This window comes from Podarcis vaucheri, assembly GCF_965113315.1.
Source record: "Podarcis vaucheri genome assembly, chromosome: 2".
Lineage (NCBI taxonomy): Eukaryota > Metazoa > Chordata > Lepidosauria > Squamata > Lacertidae > Podarcis > Podarcis vaucheri.
This window is the reverse complement of record NC_138760.1, coordinates 87,948,342-87,960,531: the sequence shown is the minus strand read 5'-3', so window position 1 is coordinate 87,960,531 and position 12,190 is coordinate 87,948,342. Positions and strand designations below refer to the sequence as shown.

General features: G+C 36.8%; 2 protein-coding genes and 1 long non-coding RNA gene across 11 annotated transcripts in view; 1 reads left to right on the top strand and 2 right to left on the bottom strand.

Annotated features, from left to right (window-relative positions):
* LOC309525531 overlaps positions 1-12,190 on the bottom strand; it is a 382,776-nt gene that overhangs the window by 65,500 nt on the left and 305,086 nt on the right. The gene's annotated exons all lie outside the window — the stretch shown is intronic.
* TASOR (transcription activation suppressor) overlaps positions 1-12,190 on the top strand; it is a 68,963-nt gene that overhangs the window by 42,966 nt on the left and 13,807 nt on the right. For 3 of the 7 annotated variants that reach the window (XM_082209188.1, XM_082209190.1, XM_082209189.1), the window contains 7 exons: positions 247-1,196; positions 2,030-2,152; positions 2,386-2,545; positions 4,164-4,272; positions 4,803-4,981; positions 5,072-5,209; positions 5,803-6,887. In XM_082209188.1, the coding sequence (XP_082065314.1) occupies positions 247-1,196; positions 2,030-2,152; positions 2,386-2,545; positions 4,164-4,272; positions 4,803-4,981; positions 5,072-5,209; positions 5,803-6,362 (2,219 nt within the window). In that variant the 3' untranslated portion in view covers positions 6,363-6,887. Of the gene's footprint in view, positions 1-246; positions 1,197-2,029; positions 2,153-2,385; positions 2,546-4,163; positions 4,273-4,802; positions 4,982-5,071; positions 5,210-5,526; positions 5,731-5,802; positions 6,888-12,190 lie in introns of those variants that run through there. The other 4 variants (XR_014216001.1, XR_014216002.1, XM_082209191.1 and 1 more) reach the window with 2 other exon arrangements.
* Positions 9,745-12,190, bottom strand: part of CCDC66 (coiled-coil domain containing 66) — a 43,391-nt gene continuing 40,945 nt past the window's right edge. For all 3 annotated transcript variants that reach the window (XM_082209366.1, XM_082209364.1, XM_082209365.1), the window contains one exon: positions 9,745-10,089. In XM_082209366.1, coding sequence (XP_082065492.1) covers positions 10,003-10,089 — 87 coding nt within the window. In that variant the 3' untranslated portion in view covers positions 9,745-10,002. The remainder of the gene's footprint in view (positions 10,090-12,190) is intronic.

Genomic DNA, 12,190 nt, shown 5'->3' with positions numbered 1-12,190 from the left:
GGGGCGTTCCTCCATTTTCTGAATGGAATTTGCTGACCGCCCATTGTGCCTCAGTTTTCGAACGTTTCGGAAGTCAAATGGTCTTCTGGAACGGATTAAATTCGACAACCAAGGTACCACTGTACTGAATTTTTTTCTTGGCATTTTATCAATTAAATGCAGTTTGACCGAATTCATTGCTGTTGATGGCATAGATACTTACTCTTAATGCTTCATGAATAATAAGTAATGACTCTTCCTATATAGGCTTGAAATCTCGAGAAGAATTACTTGCTTGTCCACCACCAAAGGATGCTTCTGTAGATGACCCCCGAGTAAAAAAAAGAAAAAGTTCTGATCATCAGTTTGAATACTCTGCATTTACAGACACAAAGAGGGGAAGAATAGAAGAGGGAGTACACACAGGTGAAGAGAATTTTGAAGATCGGTGTGAACTTGAGACAGAACACTTTTTGCCAAATAAGCACTCCATAACTGGAATAATAGAAACAGCAATATTGGAGGAATACAATCTCTTTACCAAAAAGATTCAGAAGATTTTGAAGCAGAAGAATATTATGTATGTCAGTGCAATACCCAGACCTGTCCTTTCAGCCCAGGAGAAGGTAATAAGACTTTCTGAATATATATGCTTACAGGCATCAGATATTGCTGTCCAGGAATACATAGAGAACCTGAGTGAACAGCTCAGCAATGTCGTTGCATCGTCATCTTCGTATGCTATCCACAGTGCCCCGTTTACTAGAAGTCCTGGACCAGTAAGCGATTCAGTTACGGACACTGGATTACATTTGCCATCAGAAGAGCCAGTAGCTCTTCCAAGTGGTTTTGACATAGAGCATTTTCCAGAACCACCATATAACAAATTGGAGGAAGATTCAAGCATTAATGAGCAGAATCATTTAGCGATCTTGGACACAGGAAAAAAACAGAGTTCTGTGAACACCAACATAGAAGTGAAATCGCCAGCTAATCCAAATGTGTCTACTGCTGACCCTGTGCACCATCCGGATAAGATTCCAACGTCTACAGATAACCTTGCAACCCCGCCTGACATCAGTGCTATGATAAACCAGATATCATTTGAGGAGGGTTTTTTCAAACGCATCTTCAAAATTATTAAAGATGTCCAAAAGAATGTTATGAAATTCTACATTCATGAAAAACAAGAGAATGCACTTTGTAAAGAAATAAAAGTATGTATATTTCCCATATGTTTCTTTATCATAATATTTCAGGAGATAACATTTATGCTTTCTTCTTCTTGTAAACCACATTGGGATTATAATCAAGGGGCCATATAAAACTATAGCGATTTTTTAAAATACTCAAGCCAATATTATTTCATATGAGCATAGTAGCAGCATAGATAATAGGGTTGGGTCCAGGCTGTCATTCTCATAGGAGACCTGTTGAAATAAATGCTAGACTGTCTTAAGTTCCCATTAATTTCAACAGGTATACTCTAAGTGTGACTTAGTCTGGATCAGGGCCGTCTAATACATGACCCTTAAGGCCTTTTTTGGCAGCCCTTGGCAACTCTTGTGCTGCCTTCCCAAAGCCGGGTAAGCGAGGACCTGGGCTTTGGAAAGGAGGCTTCTGACAAGGTCCTAGAGTCCTCCCACCTCCTTCCCCAAAGTCTGGTTAGCAATTTCCCAGCTTGTGGATGGAGGTGGGAGGGCTCTAGGACCATGCCAGAACGGTGGGGGGTTGGGGGCAGCAAAACCAAAGTAATGAACATTTGTAGTTAAAACAGCTGATAAATGGTTTCCTTTTTATACAGATTTAAGGCATGGTACATTTTTCTTGACTCTTCCTATTGCAAAGAATGGTGCAAGTCGGGAAAATGCTTGTTGATTATATAATGATTAATATAACAATTACATTCTGTATATAACAAGCATGCCATTTTAGTAAAGTCTTGTACCTGCCTGTTTAGCACTTTAAGTTTCTTAGTAACTTATTATATTGTTCACTGGAGGTTTTAAATGAAATGTCTTGGTTTAACACCTGTGCTTGCTGGTTTTAGGCATATCTTACTAAATTAGGTAATACAGAGTGCCATCCTGAGCAATTCTTGAGAGGGAGAACCGATGTGGATAAATTGCTAATAGTCATTCAAAATGAAGATATTCACAGTATAATTCATAAGGTATGTAAAATTCATAATCAGTACATTTAGGTGGTGTTCGATAATTCATTGTTGCTCTGGGCACATCCAAATGCCTTAATTAGTAAAAATTAATTCATTTATTGGTATGCATATGCTACAATGATACATTATAGTCACAAAAGCAGGGAAGAGCAGTAGCCAACATATATTGTGTCTTAATTTAATCGCATTATACTGTTATATTATTCTAACCACATACCTTCTTTGAATAGATACCGTGTTTAGTAGCTTTGAAGAGGCTTCCGTGTGTCGATTTTGCTGGTGTTGACAGTTTGGATGATTTGAAAAATCATACTTTCAATGATTTATTTGTTTCTGGTGGCATCCTTGTCTCTGATGAATCTGTTCTCAATCCAGAGTCTGTCACAATTGGTAAGATTATTTTTTTAATGTTGTCAGTGGCAGGGTTTGAATAATATTTTCATATTCCTAATTTACCAATATGATTTCTAGGTGCCTAAGTAGCAAAGCACCAGTTTGAGATTCCCTTAAAAAATTTAAACCTTCATTAGCTTTTATTATTACAAAATATTGCTGTGGAATTGTGTTTAGGGTAGGATTTCTTATGTTGCTAAAAGAATGTTAGTGGTGAAAGCCTTGCTCAGCTACATATATAGCGTGACATTCAAAGTCACCTGCTCTCATAATTAGACTTCTTCTCTTCCTCCCCTGTGAGGCCCCAAAATCTGCTCTAGAGGGGTGTTGTTTCCTCTGTTGGATTATGATGAGGTAAAGGGAAGCCTTTCCTCACTTCCCAAATGGAAATCCATTGTGCAATCAGGTGGACATCATTGGATGCCTCTTAGAAGCTGTGATAACTGCCTCAAATCCTAAGTGCTGTACAGAAGTAAAATCAAAACAGCCCCTTACTCACGGGCATACAGTTTATAGGTATACAAATAAACATAATTTTGTTGCTTTAAAACAAACAAAAACACCCTACAGTAAGATCTAGCATAGATGAAATGTTCCTGGTTTCCTAATCATTATTAGGTGGTACGCTGCAGACTTGCGTTCTCGCTCCCTTCTATTATTGCTTGGTTTAACAAGCAATGTAGTGTGATATCTATATTAGTGCTGTTATTACCATTGCTGAATTCTCACATCTTGGTTAGTTTTAATTGTGGCTACCACCGAAGCCAATATAAGACTACACTATGGCTAAAGCAAAGCACTGTGGGGTGGGTGGGTGGGTGGGTGTGCTGGAGTTTTTGAGTTTTAATCTTTTGTATTTTATCTTATGGTACACTGCTTTGATAGCTTATCTCTGCAAAGCAGTTTATAAATTCTGTGAAATAAATAAGAGGGCCGTTAGTGAATCCACAGTACTCTCCCAAGGATCAAATGGTACCCCATTAAGCTCAATTTTTAATTTCTAAAATGAGAAACATTTGTACTGCAGTTGTAGAGTGTCTGTAAGTTTTTTTAAACAATGCATTGTTTTATTAAAATATTGGGGTTTTTAAAAGTAATTACTGCATGGAAATATAAAAATTCTCTTAATAATCAAAATTTTAGTAATCAAAATACAGATATGACTAAGTGAACAAAGCCAAGTAACTGCAGATGCAGCAATAAAATTTTGTTTCTGATGATATTCAGCATGCTCCTGAAATCATTTGGTGAAACAAACTTGCCAAAAAGTTCAATTCTGACATAGCTTAAAAGTAGAAAGATTAAATAGAAAGAAAACTAAGTTTAAATTTAATTATAGAATGTAAGAATACTAGAGGAACCGTCCTGAATGAGACCCAAAATCTGTTTAGCCCAGAATACCATTTACCATAGTGGCCACCCAGGTCTTCTTGGAAGCCTACAAGTTGTGCATGAAGACCATAACCTTCTTCCACTGTTGTTCCCCAGCAACCAGTATTTGGCCGTGATGATTAGTAGCCGTTGATGAGACTTATCCTGTTTGCATCTGTCTAATCCCCTTTTGAAGCTAAGTTTGCTGCCATCACCACGTTTTATTTTCTGTTTTCAAAACTAGATAAACTTAACAGTTTTTTAAAGTTCCTTGAAGCATTGAGTACTCCACATGGGAAGTGGCAATGGAAAGTTCACTGTAAAATACAGAAAAAATTGAAGGAACTTGGCAGGTAAGTATTATTTCTTATGTCTTCAGATATTTAAAATATTTTAGAATAACAAAATACTTGCATTTAACTACTTTTCAAAATATCTCTACTGAAATACTGCCATGGTCTTTTTCTGTCAGTCACCTTTGTAGTGCATCTATTTTCCGTGCATGTTTTAGAAACTACCCCCCACCCGCCCATTTCCACTTTGGGGTTGTACAGTTTTTCATATTTCAACTCTTCTTGAAATATCAGGGTGGGGGAACTTTGGCCCTCCATATATTGCTGAATTACAGTACTCCAACCAGCACTGCCGGTAGCCAAGGATGATGGGAGTTGGAGTTGAGTAACATCTGGTGAGCCAGAGGTTTCTCATACCTACTGTATATTAAGCTGATTCCGTCTCCATTTTTAAATCATCAGAAGGTTTATGTTCAAAAAAGCTTTTCTTGCACTAGTATAGATTCACTGTCTCCTTCCCTTACCTGCCAGTCCAAGTCTATGCTTTCATGTTTTTGAATAAAGAAGTTTCATCGCTCTTTTTTCTCCAGAACGAATAGAAATGCCACAAGCTTGCTGACACTCTTGAATACCTATCAAGAGAAACACTTGGTTGAGATTCTGTCATACCATAGTTGTGATTCTCAAACTCGAAATCCTCCAGACCTGGATTGTCTCATAAGACTTCAAGCTCAAAATGCACGGCAGAGGCACATTGTCTTCCTGACAGGTAGAAAACCACTATTGAGCATGTCCTTTTTTAAAAAAATTAATACATAAATTAGTATATGTTGAAACACGTTTGTTTTTTTATTTTTAGAAAAGAATGTGTTAACATTTGCAACGTACGCTGAAAATGGAATAGTGGTTACTACAGTAGATCGCTTCATGAACAACTTTAAAAGTCTCGTTGGACACCATAACTCTCATTCCCCCATTGATCATGAAAGACAATCAGGTAATAATCATTAATTTTGCTCAAATATTGATAGCTAGAAATAGAGGGAATTTTAGTATGTTTTTACTGAAGGTCCAAAAAGTATGGGAAGAAGCAAAGTTCAAATCACAGTTTAAACATTAGAAAGAAAAATGTGCTGTGTGGCATCTTAAAGCTTAGAATTTTTCTGATGGGGTATCCAAGAAGTTCCCATGAAATGTAGAAGGGTTATGATAAACTAGTGGAGATGAGGTTTGGAAAAGTAGCAGTCAGTAAGGGTGTCAGTAATTGTGTTGGGCAATTCTCGTATCACATACTGACCTACTGTATAACTTTAGATGCTGTTTTGACATTAAATCCTTTGGAGCTGGAAGTTGGGGTTTCCCAACAGTAAGCATGAACACATTTCGTGGAAGCTTTTAGCATCGGACTATCCGGACGTTCACCCAGAGGGTTAAATGTGTGTTGAGTATGTGACAAAAATGCCAGAAGACCCATCCCCTAAGTGATATGCGACTTTCAGACCTGAAGCCTAACACTGTGTGAGTAGTGCGTAGTATTTTAAAACACGTTTTTTATTTCAATAGAGTAGGATTTTTCTCTTCTTAATGTAGTTCTTGTAGAAAACGATGAAAAGGATGAGGAGGACATGTCTTTGGATTCAGGGGATGAAGCATCACAAATAGAAGTTTGCAATGATGCCTCAAAGTATGATTCCCACTTGGAAGTTTGTCAGATAGAGACCAAAGGATCTCATGGAACAGATTCTAAGCAAAACTCTCAAACTGTTATGCTGCTGCCTGCTGAAGGACAAGGTCTTCTGACAGAAAAGACTTCTAAAATTGACATGCAAGACATACAACCAGTTACTCCAGTTTCTACAACATGCTCTATTGAAGGAGAGAGAAGCAGTTCAGTCCAACAAGTTCCTTTCAGTTACTTTCAGAGTTATAACAGACAATTAAGTGTGCCCCATCAGTTCAGTCATTTTAACGTTCTCACTCATCAGACATTTCTGGGAGCAGCATATCCCATGCCTACGAGCCAGATTCAAGAAGGTGGGGACTACTTTCTGACTGCCTACAGCCAAAACATGGATATGGACCAGACTTCATCTCCCAATAATTGGGACGTCAGTTATGATTCTTCCCGGCTGTATTCCAAACAGAATTAAGCAAAGCTGAAATGTTTTTATACGTTGTTGTGGACTTTTCTGTTTTAAAAAGTGAATTAACAGTTTCTATTCTCTGAACTAAACATTTCCTGTCTCTGATCTCAGTTGTTTTCCTGTCTTATTTAAATCATGATGACCTGTACCAGGTGAAGCACCTGAAGTTTGAAATAAATATATATTTTTTAACATTTACTGTACGTGAATTAACTTGTTTGTTGACACTTTAAGTTTGTACTTTTTGTATTTTATGTGTAATTGAGACTTCCAGCTTGAAGTCTGTTTTAATGTAAACTTAATGTTTGCCTGAAGCATATGTGAAGGCTTCATTTTTAAAGCAAAGTGTATTCAAACCTCTTTTTCTTTATCAAAGCTGTTGTGTACATATTTTGACAGTTTTGTACAAATTCTTTATACAGCTATTAAGGCAGTTCTAGTTACTTTACAAATATCCCGGTTGTTGGTTACAGACCTCTGAACAACCAATGGATGCAGTTCATTTTGAAAATAAAATAATCATCCATGAGAGACCTAGTATCAAGTTGCATTTTGTCTTACCATCTGTTTCCAGGAAACAGCATTTGGGCGATCTTCCTCTATCAAGTCTATAGTAATCTGAAAGGTATGACATATGTTAGATTTGCTATTTAAAGCCCAAAGCTCATTTCCCCCCTTACCAGTATTTAAAGTAATCTCAGTTGCAGAAAAGTACTGTAGTGACTGTAGGTTTAGGAGTGCACTGAAATAAATGGTTTTAAGAATATATTCTGCATGGAGTTGCAGCCTTTATGGTGTAATCTTTTTGTGTAGTTTGCCTCGATATGTGATCCTGGGCCCCTGAATTTGCAACGAGATTTTGTCTAAGGTTCCAAGGCTGTGAGATGTAGTTACAGGCATCATAAGATGCTGTATATAAGAACTTCGCACTCTATGTGGTATATGAAATTGACTCTTCCCCCTCAGACGTGTGACATCTGCAACATATTGTGATGCAATATTGTACCGTCAGTGTGCATATTTTAGCAGACAATTCATGTTTTGAATTATATGCCACGTTAGCTACCGTAAAATGTCACCTGAAGTGGTGTTCAATAAAAACAAAAAGAATCTAAACAACTGAAAGTAAAGTAAGCTATATATTTACTTGAATGGAATGCTGGAATAGTAGCAGATTTTATAATTTTAAATTAGTAGTTAAGATAAAAAACCTTGGAGACATATTTATATGTTGGATGGAGCAAAGCAAACATTACTGGCTAAATCTTAGATTTGGACACAAGGGTGGAAGATTCAAGTGGAATGGCCTGAAAGATAGTGGGAAAGGTGAAACATTTGACATCTTATGTTTAAACTGGTATTTAGGAAGATGTTTATAGCTGAGGATCCATAGTATGTTAAAAGAGATAGTGGGTAGCAGCTGAATTTTGCTGTAGAAGTTATGGCAGAGTGACTAGAGGGGTGTAGGAGCGAAAGGGAAGAAGAGATGAGCAGAGCATAAAGAATTTGGATATGTTTTGGAAAAATCTTCATAGTAGAGCAGAACTCTGAGATGAAAAAAATGAGTGTGTCTATTTAGGTATTGATTTTTATATTTTATGGGATCACTAAACAGGCATATGAATAATCACTTGCAGAAATAAGAATATTTTGCATCGGTTTGGAAGGAAAGCTTTATAAGCATTAGAAAACTACTGTGTACTAATGGTTAAGGAGCTGATGGAAACACTTTAAATCCATACATCTATGAAGCTCTCACAAGTGAACTCATTGCTGTCTCAGCCTAGCTTGCCTCGTAGAGTCGCTGTGATATTTTGTACATTGGCGCGTTTTATTAATATATTTACTGGCCTGAGTGAGGTGAGGAATAATTATGTATGCTACCTTGCATTCTTTGGAGAAAAGAGGGATATAAATGTTTCTGTAGTGGGCCCCAAATGACTGATAGGTATGCAAAGGCAGGCAGGTTGGAAAAATTGTTTTATGTTAACAACTTTGGAATGTGTTTGCGATTTTGCAGAAATAAATACTTGAAATTCCAATGGCAATGATGGAGAGCAGAGGTAGCTAATGCAGCGCTCTCCAGATGTTGCTGGACTACAACTCCCAGTATCACTAACCATTAGCTATGCTGGCTGAGAATGATGGGAGTTATAATCAAACAGCCTCTGGAGGGGACCATTTTGGCTACCCCCAGTGCAGAGAAAATGAGGCTTACAAGTCCCCTTGATGGTAGCAACTCTTGTTTTGCAGTAGCTCAATATTGAAGGGACTTCTTGTCAGCTTTTCTTGCTCTTTCATTTGGTTTGGTTGTATCTGGTAATGAGTAGTATATGCCTTTAGTGTATTCAGTAGAAAGTTGATATTGTCTTTGTATTTAGCTATGAGCACAACTTGGTCCTACGTGTTATAGGAACATTGGCAAGCAAATGTAGTGAAAGTAACTTTTCTGAAAATCAAACCTTGATGGCTACCACCTCTTAGTAATTATTAAGTGAAATTCCCAAAAGCCTGCTTTGTTGGCAGACTTTGAAACTGATCTAGTCTCATTTGGGCAAATTTCAGAACATCTTGGATCCTGTATGCTACATAACCACACGCCATTTTACTGATCTCCAGTAACTTGCTCACTCCCAACACCATCCCTGCTGCTATTTATTCACTAAATTAAAACAAGTCATTTAAAAGCAACTTTTTATATACATTCAGTTGTTTAGCTCAGATTGACATACATATCTGTACACTACAGGTGACACAACTTACCCAAGGGTTACATTCTGGGGATAGCACATAAAGCCAAAATTGTGCAAAGTCAAAACACATTGGGTGCAGTGGCAGGTGGGATTCCCAGAGCTACCCCTTCCCATCCCCCTCTTGTGCTCTTTTATTTTTATTTTTTTTTAATTTTGGTAAGTGTGTAAAGCTGAATGCACAAGTTAAATGTGTGTGATTTGCAAATACACATTTTTGGGTGCAGGTGCAGATTTATTTATTTATTGGTATGAGATCATTTTGCATGGTCTGCTTCAATACAAAAATTGAAATGAACCGTGGCTCAAATTAATTCGGGAACTTCAGAATCACAATGAGCATTCCTTAAATATAGTCACTGTTAATGTGCGAAAGTAGAACATCATTTAGTTTTTCTATAATGTACACCTTTATAATAGCTGTTTTTATTTGTGGTATAATAGTCTGCTTTACTGGTCGCTTCTAGACACAATGCCTGTAGTAAGCGGCTGTGTGTTTTAATATATGAGGTGCTTTGGCTAACAGTGATGTTTTCACCCAAAATTATTTTAAAATTTGATTTCACTTATCACCCAGCAGTATTACAAAACCATTACTTAAACACAAAAGAGAAAACAAAATGCAACATACACAGCCATGGCATTCAAATGCCTAATAATTTATTCCTAAGTGGACACACAAAATTTAAATTAGCTACACAAATATTCCATGTAAACAAAAGCACGTGCTACAGTATTGTTTCCTGCTACATACATCTTTCTTCCAAAATGTATAATCACTTATTCAAGCATCTTCAAATGAACAAAAGTTCACATTTTACCAATATGTTCATAATTACAGTAGTAAGTATAAAGTGCCAACACAAAAAAAATTCATTTATCGAACTTCAAATTCTTTAAAATGGTGAAATAAAATTATCCTCTTGGCTTATGATGTTTGGAATAAAACATGTCTCCAATTCTTTCTGCTTCTGGAGGAGGCCCTGAAATGACAAAGTGAGCTTTTTATAGACATTGTAATTAGTTCTATAGAGCAGCAACTGACCTACACAGAGCAGTAGATAAAGAAACAGCAAGGTCTAATGGAAGTTGTAATCATGCCTGTATTGAGCTAATTGTGCTATTGCCTTTTTACTTACCACTTTACTGTGTTTCCTGCTTCAGGTTTTAAAAATTATTCAAAGTGAAGGGGAAAGCACTATCTACTGCTGAAACCTCTGAAATGTGGAGACTCCATAGATGGAAATCAAATTTCTACATAAAAATTTAGTGTAGTAAAACAACTCTCTTTGTTCGAGGGGGAGACTTGGTAATATAATCCCACCTTGAGCAGATATATATGTTCAACAGAAAAAGTGTTCATGCACAGTTATAGTCATTTTTGTTGTGTCCTTGTTTAAGATGGGTAGCTAACAAACAGGATGCAATAGAAATACTCCTTTTATGATTCAAATAAAAAGGGGGAAATCACTTATCCCAAGCCAAGGAAGCTGGTTGTATAATAGTTGAAATATTAAGTTTTATATTCAGTATGATCTACCACACCATTACAGCTAAAAGAGCTACAGTGTGATAGTGGATGGGAGATCATTGAACATATTTTCCTTGTTCTATGAGTTTGAATGAAAGTACGACTGGACTTTCAGCGGTCCCTTTACCTTTACCTTTACTATGCTATACTTCAGCTGCTTCTGATACAGCTAAAATAGACCCAGCTTGATGTTCATTTTTACAGATAAGGAACAAGTTGAGTTCGATCAAAGAACTGTCATGAGAAAGAAGAGGGTATGTGTACAAGAGTTAATGTAATAAGACACTTGTGGATCTGATCTAGTCTACCATTATACTTGCCACATGCCAATGGAAAGCCTACTACCAGGACATAAGTGCAATAACAATATTCTGTTCATAACAGTAAACAGTTCACATACTTCTGTTTGTGCAAGAGGTTGTTCAAATGGATGGACATCTTTTAGATTTCATTTTACTTGTCACAACAAAGCTTTATACAAAGGGTAATGTAGACCTCTGGGTCAAATAGGTTTCATTTGCCCCTCTGAATCTAACCCATTGTGCTTTTGGTCTGTGTCCATCCATTTCCTAAACCATGCCTTACTCTTATCCACTACCACTCAACAAAATGCATGTGGGGAATGGAAATACAAACGGAACAGCATCACAAAAACAAAATATAATTTCCCTGCCCAAAACGAGAAGCAAAACTAGAAGGTAGGATTAAAACAGCATAGTGGCTGGGCTAGATCAAGGATAGTTGTGCAAATTGTTCCTGACCCACTGAACCACATTTGCCCTCAAGCACATCTATAAATTCCATATAAGAATCCCTGGTTAATCTCTCTGAGTGATATCCAATATTAAACACATTTCCGTTTTATTTTGTTACCTACTTGAACCCCCCAAAGCATATTTGATGAAGGGGAGGAGATGGAAAGGAAGTCTTGTACAAGCGTAAATCTTATTTATTTCATAAAAATTATATACAGCTTGACTATAAAAGAAGCCTCGAAGTGGTGTACAAAAATATAAAACAATAAAATCCACACAACTAGTTTTAGTGTGATAAGGCTCCTCCTTGTTTTCTTGAAATTCTTAGTCCAAATGCCTTTACAATTCTGACAATCCAATTTGTAAATTGGATTAAGATATTCTAACTACATACTTCCATAATTAGCACATTACATTTTTCAACTATATTATAAATACAGCTAGGAGGAAAGAATTAAGTAGGGTTTGATGTAAGTACAAAAGTGATAATTACACTATAAAAACATGGAAATATTTCACAACAGAAGATAAAATGACAGTTAAGATATTCTACAACATGATTAAACAATCTAGAAATATTTGTTCTGTCTAAGTACAGAAGGAACTAGATACTGAATATTGTTGTACAGTGGTACCTTGGGTTAAGAACTGAATTTGTTCCGGAGGTCCGTTCTTAACTTGAAACTATTCTTAACCTGAGGTACCACTTTAGCTAATGGGGCCTCCTGCTGCCGCCGCACAATTTCTGTTCTCATCCTGAAGCAAAGTTCTTAACCCGAGGTACTATTTCTGGGTTAG